The sequence below is a fragment of the Erinaceus europaeus genome, chromosome 23 (genome assembly GCF_950295315.1).
Source record: "Erinaceus europaeus chromosome 23, mEriEur2.1, whole genome shotgun sequence".
NCBI classification, from domain to species: domain Eukaryota; kingdom Metazoa; phylum Chordata; class Mammalia; order Eulipotyphla; family Erinaceidae; genus Erinaceus; species Erinaceus europaeus.
This window is the reverse complement of record NC_080184.1, coordinates 3,638,085-3,651,467: the sequence shown is the minus strand read 5'-3', so window position 1 is coordinate 3,651,467 and position 13,383 is coordinate 3,638,085. Positions and strand designations below refer to the sequence as shown.

The 13,383-nt window shown below is 52.5% G+C and overlaps 2 protein-coding genes across 4 annotated transcripts; one reads left to right on the top strand and one right to left on the bottom strand.

Moving 5' to 3' along the window:
• The first annotated feature begins 168 nt into the window (after nucleotides 1-168).
• LOC103122218 (protein PET100 homolog, mitochondrial) lies at nucleotides 169-4,798 on the top strand. Of its 2 annotated transcripts, none has more exons than XM_016192437.2 (4): nucleotides 169-317; nucleotides 3,005-3,091; nucleotides 3,242-3,274; nucleotides 4,679-4,798. In XM_016192437.2, the coding sequence occupies exons 1-4, from the start codon at nucleotides 291-293 to the stop codon at nucleotides 4,757-4,759; spliced, it is 228 nt and encodes a 75-aa protein (XP_016047923.1). In that variant the 5' UTR covers nucleotides 169-290; the 3' UTR covers nucleotides 4,760-4,798. The 2 variants fall into 2 exon arrangements, with proteins under 2 accessions (XP_016047923.1, XP_060037615.1); XM_060181632.1 differs by having other exon boundaries at nucleotides 256-389.
• Nucleotides 4,796-7,115, bottom strand: PCP2 (Purkinje cell protein 2). 2 transcript variants are annotated; one of them, XM_060181630.1, is made up of 4 exons: nucleotides 7,033-7,115; nucleotides 6,402-6,513; nucleotides 5,484-5,611; nucleotides 4,796-5,020 (listed from the first exon to the last, which is right to left on the bottom strand). In XM_060181630.1, exons 1-4 carry the CDS (start codon nucleotides 7,090-7,092, stop codon nucleotides 4,901-4,903), a joined length of 420 nt encoding a protein of 139 aa, XP_060037613.1. In that variant the 5' UTR covers nucleotides 7,093-7,115; the 3' UTR covers nucleotides 4,796-4,900. The 2 variants fall into 2 exon arrangements, with proteins under 2 accessions (XP_060037613.1, XP_060037614.1); XM_060181631.1 differs by lacking the exon at nucleotides 7,033-7,115 and adding an exon at nucleotides 6,635-6,695.
• Nucleotides 7,116-13,383: the final 6,268 nt, after the last annotated feature.

The window sequence follows — 13,383 nt, the reverse complement described above, 5'->3', positions numbered from 1 at the left end:
TTTCCGATTGGCTCAGTCCTGCCCGCACCTCCTCCCTTCGCCCCCCTGTTGACTTTTCTGCGCGAGGCGCCTCGGAGACCGGAAGTCTTCGTGGAGGGGAGGCGCCTGAGAATAACGTCATCCGTTCCCCCCCCCCCGCTCCTCGGCCAATCAGCGTCGGCAGCGCTGCTTGCGGCATCACCCTGCGCCCGTTCCTCGGCCAATCAGCGTCGGCAGCGCTGCTTGCGGATTCACCCTGCGCCGCTATCTTGCGGTCGGCTCGGCAGTGGGCGGAAACCAAGAGGAGCGAGATGGGGGTGAAGTTGGAAGTGTTTCGGGTCAGTGGACCCCGCGAGCGGGGGACCTCCCAAACAGAGATCTCTGCAAGAGACACTCTAGCCAAGTGGGTGGTGTGTGTGTGTGGGTAGGTGGGTGGGGCGGGGAGGAAGTCCCCAAAGAGAGGGGACGCTTCGGGGTGGCAGCGGCTGAGACTTAACGGTTGCAAACCGACGGGGGCAAAGAAGAAGGGGGGAGAGGAGGGAGGGAGGGTCGATCCGGGGAGAGGGTCCCGAGGAGGATACGTTGCCACTGGGGGCTGAGGGGAGCTCACAGGGCCGTAGTGGGGTGGGTGAGAGGGTGTCTCTGTGACAGAGACTTGGAAGGAGAGACAGAAGAATGAGATCTCGTAGATTTTTTTGGTTTTTTTTGGGGGGGGAATCTCACCCCGGGGATCTGACATGAGAGGGGGATCGGGTAATGACATCCCAAAGAGAAGACTTTGGAGCCTTTGGAGCCTTTGAGCCGGGTGTGTGTATGTTCCTGTGCCATAGTCTCTCTCTCTCTCTATTTATTATTATTTATTTATTTTTAATTTATTTTTTAAGAAGTACATCACTTTCATATATATATATATATATATATTTATATTTTCCCCTTTTTGTTGCCCTAGTCATTTTTATTGTTGCCATTGTTATTGATGTTGTTATTGGACAGGACAGAGAGAAATGGAGAGAGGAGGGGAAGACAGAGAGGGGGAGAGAAAGACAGACACCTGCAGACCTGCTTCACCGCCTGGGAAGCGACTCCCCTGCAGATGGGGAGCCGGGGGCTCGAACCGGGATCCTCACGCTGGTCCCTGCGCTTTGCGCCACGTGGGTGCCAGACTCCCCTGATCTTGTTTTTCAACTGCTGTCCATGAGTGAGATCACCCCATCTTCATCCTTCTCTTCCTGGCTGATCTCACTTCACATGATTCCTTCAAGCTCCATCCAAGATGGGGTGAAGAAGGTGAAGTCACCATTTTTTACAGCTGAGTAGTATTCCATTGTGTATCTAGACCACAACTTGCTCAGCCACTCATCTGTTGTTGGACACCTGGGTTGCTTCCAGGTTTTGGCTATTACAAATTGTGCTGCCAAGAACACAGGTGTACACAGATCTTTTTAGATGGGTGTGTTGGGTTCCTTAGGATCTATCCCCAGGAGAGGAATTGCAGGGTCAAAGTGAAAGTCCACCTTCATTCTTTCTTTTTTCTTTTTTTTTTTCATTTTTCTTTTTTCTTTTTTTTTTTTTTTTGCCTCCAGGGTTATCACCTGGGCTCAGTGCCTGCAGGATGCATCCACCACTCCTTGGCGGCTATTTTTCTTTCCTTTTTCTTTTCTTTTCTTTTACTTGAAAGGACAGACAGAAATTGAAAAGGTGAGGGGCCGGGTGGTGGCGCACCTGGTTGAGTGCACATGTTACAGTGCGCAAGGACCCAGGTTTGAGCCCCTAGTCTCCACCTGCAGGGGGAAAGCTTTCCGAGTGGTGAAGCAGGGCTGCAGGTGTCTCTCTGCCTCTCTCCCTCTCTGTCACCCCCTTCCCTCTCAACTTCTGGCTGTCTCTATCCATTAATAAAGATTTAAAAAATTCTAAGGGGCCAGGTGGTGGCACACCTGGTTAAGCACACACATTATAATTCGCAAAGACGCAGGTTCAAGCCCCTGGTCTCCACTTACAGGGGGAAAGCTTCAGGAGTGGTGAGGTAGAGCTGTAGGTCTCTCTCCCTCTCTCAATTTCTCTGTGTATATCCAGTAATAAATAAATAAAATTTTAAAAAAAGATTCTGAAAGAAGTTGAAAAGGTGAGCAGACAGAGACACCTACAGCACTGCTCCGCCACTCATGAAGCTGCCCCACCCCCTCCACAGATGGGGACCACAATGCTGTACTCAACTGGTGACCCCGTCTTCCAGCCCCCAAAATAATAGCTCTTCAGGGAGTTCTGTGGCAGCGCAGTGGGTTTAGCACACATGGCGCAAAACGCAAGGACCAGGATAAGGATCCCGGTTCGAGCCCCCGGCTCCCCACCTGCAGGGGAGTCGCTTCACAGGCGGTGAAGCAGGTCTGCAGGTGTCTGTCTTTCTCTCCCCCTCTCTGTCTTCCCCTCCTCTCTCCATTTCTCTCTGTCCTCTCTAACAACGACGACATCAATAACAACAACAATAATAACGACAACAACAAGGGCAACAAAAGGGAACAAATAAATGTTTTAAAAAAAGGCAACAAAAAGGGAAAATAAATATTTAAAATTTTTTTTTTAAATAATAGCTCTTCAAGAGAGGATATAGGGGGCCAGGCGGTGGCACACCTGGTTATGCGCACACATTACAGTGCACAAGGACCCAGGTTCAAGTCCCCCGTCCCCACCTGCAGGGGGAAAGTTTCAGAAGCGGTGAAGCAGGACTGCAGGTGTCTCTCTGTCTTTGTTCCTTCTCTGTCTTCCCCCTTCCTCTCAATTTCTCTGTCTCTATCCAATAGTAAGTAAAAGTATTAGAAGAGAGAGAGAGGAAATAGGTTTGCACCCATGGTGGGAATCTTAAGATTCTTGGGAGACCTTAAGTCAGAAGCGCTTTGGGCTCTCAGGGAAGCTGGTCAGTCCTTCATGCTGTAACCCAAGTGTGTGTGTGGTGTTGGGGGGGGGTGTCAGCCCTGGCTCCACGCCCCCTCCCCCTCCTTTGATTCATGTACGTATTTTTCTTCTTCAGATGACCCTTTATCTAACTTTCCCAGTAGCGATGTTCTGGGTCTCCAACCAGGCTGAGTGGTTTGAGTACTACGTTGTCCAGCGCAAGGTGGGTGCAGGGGAGGGCAGGCCAGGGCTCATCCCAGGGTGGGCGGGGGGGTGGGGGGCCAGGGGACCCCAGGCTGCTGGGGAATGTGGTGGGGGGCGGGGGGAGGTTCTGGGATTCGGCCTCCAGCACTGTGTGACTTTGTCCCCACAGAGAGAGCTGTGGCCGCCGGAGAAGGAGGACCAGGTAAGCGACTCCCCTCTTCCTGGGGGTGGGGGGCAGGGCCGGTGTGCGCCAAGTCTTGAGTCCGATTCCCAGAGCCTCCGCAGAGCATTGGTTTTTCTCCTTCTCACTTCCGTATTATTTTTGTTGTTACTACTACTATTATTATTTTAACCAGGGCCCTGCTCAGTTCTTCCTTTCTTTCTTTCTTTTTTTTAAGTTTTTAAAAAATGTTTATTTATTCCTTTTTGCTGCCCTTGTTGTTTTGTTGTTGTCGTTATTATTATTGTTGTTGTTGATGTCGTCGTTGTTGGACAGGACAGAGAAATGGAGAGAGGAGGGGCAGACAGAGAGGGGGAGAGAAAGACAGACACCTGCTGACCTGCTTCACCGCCTGGGAAGCGACTCCCCTGCAGGTGGGGAGCCGGGGGCTCGAACCGGGATCCTTTTGCTTTGTGCCATCTGCGCTTAACCCACTGCGCTATTGCCCGAGTCTCTTATTTTTTAATTTTTAATTGTCTTTATTTGTTAGATAGAGACAACTAGAAACCAAAGAGGGTGGGGGAGAGAGACTGGGACACCTGCAGCCCTGCTTCCCTACTCTCAAAGCTTCCCCTCTGCAGGTGAGGACTGGGGGCTTGAACCGAACCTGGGTCCTTGCTCACTGTGCACTCAACGAGGGTGTGCAGCGGCCCAGCCCCTTCTACCTCTCTATCTGTATGTGAGAAATAAAATAAAATAAAATAAAAGGGGGTCAGGCGGCAGTGCAGCGGGTTAAGTGCACGTGGCACAAAGCGCAAGGACCAGTGTAAGGATCCCGGTTCGAGCCCTGACTACCCACCTGCAGGGGAGTCGCTTCACAGGCGGTGAAGCAGGTCTGCAGGTGTCTTTCTCTCCGCCTCTCTGTCTTCCCCTCCTCCCTCCATTTCTCTCTGTCCTATCCAACAATGACAACATCACCACCAACAACAATAACTACAACAATAAAATAATAAGGGCAACAAAAGGGAATAAATAAATCAATATTTTAAAAAAGGGGGAGACAGCCTCCAGGAGCAGTGGATTTGTGGTGCAGGCACCAAGCCCCAGCGATAAACCCTGGAGGCAATAATAAATAAACAAATAAAAATAAATAAATAAAAGATTTATGAGAGAGAGAGCGAAGTAGGTGGAACTCAGAACGTCATGCTTGAGAGTCCAATGCTTTATCCACTGCACCCCCTCCCTAATCTGGGGGGATTGGGGGCTGGGGTGGGGAAGGCATCTGATTCCTGTCCCCCCCCCACCCCCGGAATTCTCCTTGGTGGTAACTGACCCAGGGTGGTGGTGGTGGGTAACGGAGCTGGACACTCAGGCCTTGGGCTGCGAAAGACGTGATCAGAGTCCTAGCCTGTGTACCCCCTCCCCTTTATCTCTTCTGTCCCCCAGCGCCGGGAGCTGGAAGAATTCAAAGAACGGATCCGGAAGCAGAGAGAGGAGAAGCTCTTCCCTCCCGCCCAGCGGAGCTAAGGCCCCCACGGACCCAAAGAACACACACATGCTCCCTCACTTTTCTGTGTGTTTTTATTCAAAGCTCTTGGGGCTCCCCCACCTTCCCCAGCCGGGGTGCAGAGGGGGGTAGGCGGACAGCCAGGATGGTTTCGGAGTCCCTCAAGGGGCTTGTGTCTGGGGCTGAGGGCTGCTGTTTCTCCGGAAGCTGAATGCCGCCGGGTCCTGGGGAGCCAGGAGGGGCTGGGGACTGAGGGTCCCCGCTCGTTTCTGTGCACCGTCCTGCCGAGAAAGCATCCCCCTCCCCCGGGTGAGGGCCATCGATGGTAAGGGGTGTGACCGGTGACCCCTGCCCCCCAACTTACTTCCAAGCACCTATTTCCACCCCACCACACACACACACACACACACAACTACCCCCCACCCCCGAGTTCTATCTGCAGCTCAGCGCGAGGGGGGCTCAGTTTGAGGGGTGCCCGTCCTCCTGAGGTCGAGATGAGAAAGCGGATTTGGAGGGGGTGTCCACAAGCCCCCTCCCTTACCTCTACCTGTAGAGAGGGGTCAGGAGCTAAGAAATCAGCCTCCAATCCCCCCCACCATCACTGTCACCATCTACCTAGAGAATCCCCCCCCAAGAGTGGCCACTGCTCCCAGAAACTCCACTTTCAAGAGGGCAGGCGCTGGGCTCAGGTGGGGGTGCAGGGGAGGGTCCCCCACTCGGCCCCACACGGCCACCCTTACCGACCTTGGGGCCCAGAGGCTGGAAGCCGGGCAAGTTGCTGACGGTCACCCGTTGGTCATTCAGACGGCGGCTCTGGGTGCTGGCCAGCATGTCCAGGAGGCTGTCCATCTCGGGGGGCGGGGGGTCACTCTCTGCAGGCCGGGGGGGTGGGTGTTTCCACACACACAGGCTCCCCCAGGCCCCCAAACCCTCCCCCTCCCACTCACTGCTGTGGGGGGGTGTTTGCTTCCTTTTTCTTTTATTGGGCAGAGAGAGAAACAGGGAAGGGGAGATAGGGAAGGAGAGAGGCAGAGAGACACCTGCAGCCCGGCTTCGCCACGCAGGGAGCTTCCCCCCCTTCTCCCGCAGGTGGGGACCGGGAGCTTGAACCCGGGTCCTTGTGCATTGTCACGTGTGCGGTGCGCCATTGCCTGGCCCCCCTAAGTTTATTCTTTTTTTTTAATTATTATTTTATTTTTATTTACTTACTGGCTAGAGACAGCCAGAAACCAAGAGCAGTGAAGAGACAGAGAGGAAGAGAGACAGAGACACCTGCCGTCCTGCTTCACCGCTTGTAAAAGCTTCCCCTCTGCAGGTGGGCTGCTAGGGCTCGAACCCACGGCCTTGAGCACCGTAACACTTTAAGGAGAGAGAGAGAGAGCAAGAGACCCCCCCAAACCCCGAAGCTTCCTTCAACGAGTTGGGCTTGGATCCAGTGTCGGGACACAGGGCAGTACAGAGGCTCGAACCCAGGCCCTTAGCTCAGCCTCCTCTCAGGATGTGGGGAGAGGCTGGGGTGTGCCTCCCACTTCTTTCTGGCCTATGTCCCCTCCCAGTCCCCCTCACCCCCCAGCCCAGGTCCACGCTGATGCCTCGGCCTGTTCACATGCCCCATGACGGCCCCCCCAACACCCCCTCTGGCCCAGGGACCCCCGTGCTTACGGCTTTCGGGGGGGCTGGGCCCCGCCTGCAGGGAGCAGCGCTGCTCCTCCATCCGGCCGCTCTGCACGTGGCTCAGCAAGTTGAAGAAGCCCTCCTCCTCCGGGGAGCCTGCCTGGATTGAGAGGGAGAAAGGGGGGAGTCTGTGTCCAGCCAGGCCCCTAGGCTGTGGGGGAAACCCTACCCCCCAGGGCTGGCCTCCCCTCCTCTTCCTCCTCCTCTTCCTCTGTCCTCACCATAGTTCTTCAGTCTGCTGCATGAGCCCAGGACACTCTGCTCCTCAGCCCCGGGCCTCCCCCACCCCCCCTCCGCCATCCCACTTCACGTGATGGTGCCCCTCCCCAGGGGAAGGGAACCCGCCCTCTGCCCTAGATTGGGGGGGCGGGGCTGGGACACCCGCTTACCTAGGAAACGGGCCACCCCTACACCCCGATAGCGGTTCCCTACCTCCCTACAATCAGCACCCCAAAAAAAATAGAACGGGGTACCCCTTGGACCACCCCCCCATCCCCTCTCCCGGTGACAAGTGGGTCAGGGGGTCCCGGGAGGCCCCTCGCTAATGAGGTGGCCTGCAAACTAATTAGTCCAGAGGCCCCCAGACGAGGGTTTTTTTGGGGGGGCGGGGCCTGCTCACCTTGGCCTGGGGCACAGCACCCCCAACCCCAACCCGGGCCTCCACCTCTGGCTGCTCCATCTCAGAACCTGCTTCTTCCCTTCCCCCTGTACCCCAAGAGGGTTTATAACAGGTGGAGTGGGGGGGGGGGTAGGAAGGAGTGCTGGGGTACCCTTGCCCAGCCCCAAACCCAAATCCCCGGCTCACACCCCATCTGCTCTCAGCCCCCCACCCCCACCCCCAGCCCTGGGTTTAATCTCCATAAATGTCATCCAGATTAATTGATTTGGTGGCAGGAGGTTGGGGGGAGGGCTCCCCAGAATGCTCAGCCCCTTCCCCCATCCGGAAGCTGGACTCTACCCCCGCCACACACACACTCACACACAATCCCTCAGTTACCCCAACCAGCCAGATGGAGCCCAGCCCCCTCCGCACTGGAGGAAGCCTCTCTCTCTCTCTCTCTCTCTCTCACCAGAGAATCTTCCAGAAGCTGATGGGTGGGAACTGAACCCCCAGACTTTGAGGCCTCCTCCCCCCTCCTCCGCTGCTCCCTCCACCCTGACCTCCCCCACCAGCCCCCCAAGTGGGTCTGTGTTCTCTCAGAGAAATAACACCAATAGGTGAGACAAGTTTCCAAGAGGAAACTTCAGGGCTGGGCTCTGCGTGTGAGTGTGTGTGTGTGTGTGTGTGTGTGTGTCTCTGTCTCTTTCCAGGATTATCGCTGGGGCTTGGTGCCGGCACTACGAATCCTGCAGGTGGGGATCTGGAGCTTAGTACTATGCACTTAACTGGGCACACCACTGCCCAGGCCCATCCTCTCTTTCTTTCCCTCTCTCTCTCCCTCCCTCTCTCTCTGTCATCACATGTGCTAGACTGATGGCTCTGGTATTGCCTCCTCTCTCCCCCCCATCATCTCTCGTAAATCTTTTAATCTGGGAGTCGGGCGACAGCGCAGTGGGTTAAGTGCACGTGGCACAAAGTGCACGGACTGGCAGAAGGATCCCGGTTCGAGCCCCCGGCTCCCCACCTGCAGGGGAGTCGCTTCCCAGGCGGTGAAGCAGGTCTGCAGGTGTCTGTCTTTCTCTCCCCTCTCTGTCTTCCCCTCCTCTCTCCATCTCTCTCTGTCCTATCCGACAACGACAACACAAATAACAACAATAAACAACAAGGGGGGTCGGGCGGTAGCACAGCAGGTTAATCGCAGGTGGCGCAAAGCGCAAGGACCGGCAGGATCCCGGTTCCAGCCCCCGGCTCCCCACCTGCAGGGGAGTCGCTTCACAGGCGGTGAAGCAGGTCTGCAGGTGTCTGTCTTTCTCTCCCCCTCTGTCTTCCCCTCCTCTCTCCATTTCTCTCTGTCGAACAACTAACGACATCAACACTAACAATAATAACCACAACAAGGGCAACAAAAGGGGAAAAGCCTCCAGAAGCAGTGGATTCATAGTGCAGGCACCGAGCCCCAGCAATAACCCTGGAGGCAAAAAAAAAAGGAAAAAAAAAATGAATGAATGTGTGAATGAACCCTTAACCCCAAGACCTCACGGGGTTGGGGGCTTCTGGAATGTGCCCTCTGCAACACAAAGTGACAACCTCCCCCCACCCCCAAGCTGGAGGTCCCCTGGCATTCCCCCATTGTGACCCTTAAGGGTCTGTGGACTGTGCCCCCAGGAACACGTGACCAGCACCCCTGCGGGGACAGTTGCCTCACGTGACTGCACGCAAAGGTGCTCTGAGCAGGGACCCTGCCGGCTGTCCCCACAGCGCCCCCTTTCGGCCCCGGGGAGGATGGCGCGGGGTTCCAGTTCTCCGGGCACCTGCTAAACTCTCCACGGGCTCTGGCAGTTCTTGGGGGGCTTAGTTTAGATGGGGAGGGGGAGCAGGGGACTTGGCAGCAACACAGTCGCCCCTCACCCAGGGCCCCCAGGCTACTTTGCCCTGAGATCCCACTTTCTCCCTGCACCCAGAAAAGGGAAGTTTGTGTGATCTGGGAGGGCGAGCAGTGGAGAAAGCCTTGGATTCTCAGGCGTGAGGCCCCGAGTTCGATCCCCGGCATCGCATGTGCCAGAGAGAGGTTCTTCTTCTCTCTCTTGCTCTCGTGAATGAATTTATCTTTTATTCTTTTTTAAATACATGCATATGTTTTAAGGGCCAGGTCTGGGTTAAGTGCACACGTTGCAATGTGCAAGGACCTGGGTTCGAACCCCCAGTTCCCACCTGCAGGGTGGGGAAGCTTCATGAGTGGTGAAGCTGGGCTGCAGATGTCTCTCTGTCTGTCTCTCCCTTCCCTCTCAATTTATTTTAGTTTATTTATTTATTATTGGATAGAGACAGGAATTGAGAGGGGAGGAGGAGACAGAGAGGGAAAGAGACAGGAGAGACCCCTGCAGCCCTACTTCACCCCTCATGAAGCTTCCCCCCTGCAGGTCCTTGAACCTAGGTCCTTGAGCACTGTAATTTGTACTCTTAATCAGGTGCACACCACCTGGTCCCCCCCTCAATTTCTGGCTGTCTCTACCCAATAAATAATAATAATAATAATAGATTGTTGCTTTTCTAGAGGAATCATGGGAGAGTTCCTTCAAACAGAAAATTGTCTTTAATAAAAATAAAATGAAAATATTTCTGTTTTACTTTGGTGGTACAGATAGCATAATGGTTAGGCAAATAGATTCTTGTGCCTGAGGCTCTGAAGCCTCAGGTTCAATCTTCCCCACACCACTATAAGCCAGAGCTGAACCATACTCTAGTAAAATAATAATAATAAGTAAAAAATTATTCCTTTAAAAAATATATATATATATATATATATATATATATATATATATATATTTGTGGCTCAGTGGATAAAACGTTGGGCTCTCAGGCATGAAGTCCCCAGTTCAATCGCCAGCAGCACATGTACCAGATAATGTCTGGTTCTCTCTCTTCTCTCTCTGCCTATCTTCTGCATGAATAAATAAAACCTTTAAATATATTTTATTTATTTTAATGAGCGATACAGAGTGAAAGATACCCAAAGCCTCCAGAGCCCTGTCCAGCTCTGGCTGATGGTGGTGCTGGGGATTGAACCTGGGACTTTAGAGCCTCAGGCAGGAGAGGCTTTTGCAGAATAATTATGCTGTCTCCCCCAGTCCTTTAGTTAATTGGTTAATTAATTTTTTTTTTGTCTTCAGGATTATTGCTAGGGCTCAGTGCCTGCACTACGAATCCACTGCTCCTGGAGGCTATTTTTCCCATTTTTTGTTGCCCTTGCTGTTGGGCTTGTTGTAGTTGTTACTGTTGTCATTGTTATTGTTGTCATACCTGCTTTTGTTGGATAGGACAGAGAGAAATGGAGAGAGGAGGGGAAGACAGAGAGGGAGGAGAGAAAGATAGACACCTGTAAACCTGCTTCACCGTCTGTGAAGTGACTCCCATGCAGGTGGGGAGCTGGGGGCTCGACCGGGGATCCTTAATGCTGGTCTTTGCGCTTTTTTTAAAAATATTTATTTTATTTATTTATTCCCTTTTGTTGCCCTTGTTGTTTTATTGTTGTAGTTATTATTGTTGTCGTAGTTGTTGGATAGGACAGAGAGAAATGGAGAGAGGTGGGAAGACAGAGAGGGGGAGAGAAAGACAGACACCTGCAGACCTGCTTCACCGCTTGTGAAGCGACTCCCCTGCAGGTGGGTAGTCAGGGCTCGAACCGGGATCCTCATGCTGGTCCTTGTGCTTTGCGCCACCTGCGCTTAACCTGCTGTGCTACAGCCCAACTCCCTGCACTTTGTTTTTATTGTAGTTATTGTCGTTGTTGTTGGACAGGACAGACAGAAATGGAGAGAGGAGGGGAAGACAGAGAGGGGGAGAGAAAGACAGACACCTGAAGACCTGCTTCACCGCCTGTGAAGCGACCCCCCTGCAGGTGGGGGCTGGGGGGCTCGAACCGGGATCCTTACGCCGATCCTTGTGCTTTGCGCCACCTGCGCTTAACCCACTGCGCTACCACCCAGCTCCAAAGTAAAGACTTTGAAAACTAGTTTGTGCATTTTATTGAGAGAGAGAGAGAGAGAGACACTGACCAGAGCCCTGCTCAGCTCTAACTGATGGTGGTGCTGGGGACTGAACCTGGGACCTCAGAGCCTCAGGCAGGAGAGTCTTTTGCAGAACCATTATGTTATCTCCCAAGTGATTTAATTAATGAATTAATTAATTAAATGTTTTGAAAACTAGTGTACTCATTTTAGAGAGAGACAGAGACAGACACCAAAGCCCTGTTCAGCTCTGGTTGATGGTGGTGATGGCGTTTGATTAAACCTGGTGCCGCCACCCTGGCCCTATAAATAAATGTTTAAAAGTGTAGGGGTGGGGGGGGAGCAGGGAGACAGCAGAACAGCTATGCAAATACCTTTCATGCCTGAGGCTTCCAGGTCCCACATTCAGTTCCTGGGCCCACCCTCAGCCAGAGCTGAGCAGTGTTCTGCTAAAAACAACAAGAACACACGAGATCCCAAGTTCAATCCCTGGCACTGAATGTAGCGGAGAGAGATTCTGTGTCTCCAATGTTAAGGAAGAAAGAAAGAAACACTTTATTTATTTATCTTTTATTTACTTACTATTGGATAAAGACAGAGAGGGAGTCGGGCGGTAGCACACTGGATTAAACGCAGGTGGCGCAAAGCGCGGCGTAAGGATCCCGGTTCGAGCCCCCGGCTCCCCACTTGCAGGGGAGTCGCTTCCCAGGCGGTGAAGCAGGTCTGCAGGTGTCTGTCTTTCTCTCCCCCTCTCTGTCTTCCCCTCCTCTCTCCATGTCTCTCTGTCCTATCCAACAACGACGACATCAGTAACAACAACAGTAATAACAACAACAACAATAAAAAAGCAACAAAAGGGAAAACAAATAAATATAATTTTTTTAAAAAAAAAGACCCAGAAATTGGGAGAGGAAGGGAGATGAGTGGTGAAGCCGGGCTGCAGGGGTTTCTCTTCCCTCCTGTCTCCCCTCTCCTCTCACTTTCTCTTTTTCTCTGTAAAATAACAATAATAATTAATAATAGTAATAGTCTAGAAAGACACCTGCAGCCCTGCGTCACCACTTGTGAAGCTTTTCCTCTGCAGGTGGGGACCAGGGACTTGAACCTGGGTCCTTGCGCACTGTAATGTGAGCGCTTAGCCAGGTGTGCCACCGCCTGGCCCCTTGTCTTTCTTTTTTCTGGCATATACCAGAATGATTGATTATCTGCTTGCACCTCTCTCTCTCCCTCCCCCCTCTCCCTTTTCCTCTCACTCTCCCTCTCCCTCTCCCTCTCTCTCTCTGTCTCACCCCCAACTGTCTATGACTTAACATTAAAAAAGAAAGATGGGAGATAACATAATGGTTATGCCAAAGCCTTTCTTTTTTTTTAAAAAAATATATATTTTAATTATATTTATTTATTGGATAGAAATAGCTAGAAATTAAGGAGGGGGTAGAGAGAGAAAAAGAGAGACACCTGTAGCCCTGCTTCACCACTCACAAAGCTTTTCCCCTGCAGGTGGGGACCAGAGGCTCAAACCGGGTCCTGTGCATAGTAACATGTGTGCTCAACCAAGTGTGCCACCACCTGGCCCCTGCCAAAGCCTTTCAAGCCTGAGGCTCTGAGGTTCCCAGGTTCAATCCCCAGCACCACCATAAGCCAGAACTGAGCAGTATACTGGTCTCTTTCTCTCTCACGGTGTCTTTCCCTGTGTATCTACACTTTCTCATTAAAATAAATAAAATATTTTAAAAAAAGAAAGACAAGATGGGGGAAGGGGAGGAGACAGTGGTGCAGTCATCATGATATCACAATATGCACATATCACAATAAGCAAGGACCCAGGTTCGAGCCCCCGGTCCCCACCTGCAGGGCGAAGTCAAGAGTGGTGGAGTAGGGCTGCAGGTGACTCTCTGTCTCTGTCTGTCTATCCTTTCCCTCTTGTTTTTGCTCTGTCGGTATCTAAGAAATAAATATAAAAAATACTAAACAGGCTGGGGACATAATGGCTCTGCAAAAGCCTCTCCTGCGTGAGGCTCTGAGGTCCCAGGTTCAGTCCCCAGCACCACCGTCAGCCAGAGCTGAGCAGGGCTCTGGTTGGTCTCTCTCTCCCTCACTCTCTTTCTCCTTGTCACTCATAAATAAATAAATAAACAAATAAATAAAATAAGGGCTCACATGGCGCAAAGCGCAAGGGCCAGCGTAAGGATCCTGGTGTGAGCCCCCGCCTCTCCATCTGCAGGGGAGTCGCTTCGCAGGTGATGAAGCAGGTCTGCAGGTGTCTGTCTTTCTCTCCTCCTCCTCTCTGTCTTCCCTTCCTCTGTCCATTTCTCTCTGTCCTATCCAACAATGACGGCAACAATAGCAACACAATAATAAC

Excerpts from the sequence above, each read along its gene's own strand:
- LOC103122218 (XM_060181632.1), top strand. The coding sequence starts at position 291 with ATGGGGGTGAAGTTGGAAGTGTTTCGGGTCAGTGGACCCCGCGAGCGG. Across the intron at positions 390-3,004 it reads ACACTCTAGCCAAGTGGGTG|ATGACCCTTTATCTAACTTT; the intron begins GTGTGTGTGTGT and ends TTTCTTCTTCAG. Across the intron at positions 3,275-4,678 it reads CGCCGGAGAAGGAGGACCAG|CGCCGGGAGCTGGAAGAATT; the intron begins GTAAGCGACTCC and ends TCTGTCCCCCAG.
- PCP2 (XM_060181630.1), bottom strand. The coding sequence starts at position 7,092 with ATGGAGCAGCCAGAGGTGGAGGCCCGGGTTGGGGTTGGGGGTGCTGTG. Across the intron at positions 6,514-7,032 it reads GTGCTGTGCCCCAGGCCAAG|GCAGGCTCCCCGGAGGAGGA; the intron begins GTGAGCAGGCCC and ends CTCTCAATCCAG. Across the intron at positions 5,612-6,401 it reads GCCCAGCCCCCCCGAAAGCC|AGAGTGACCCCCCGCCCCCC; the intron begins GTAAGCACGGGG and ends CCCGGCCTGCAG.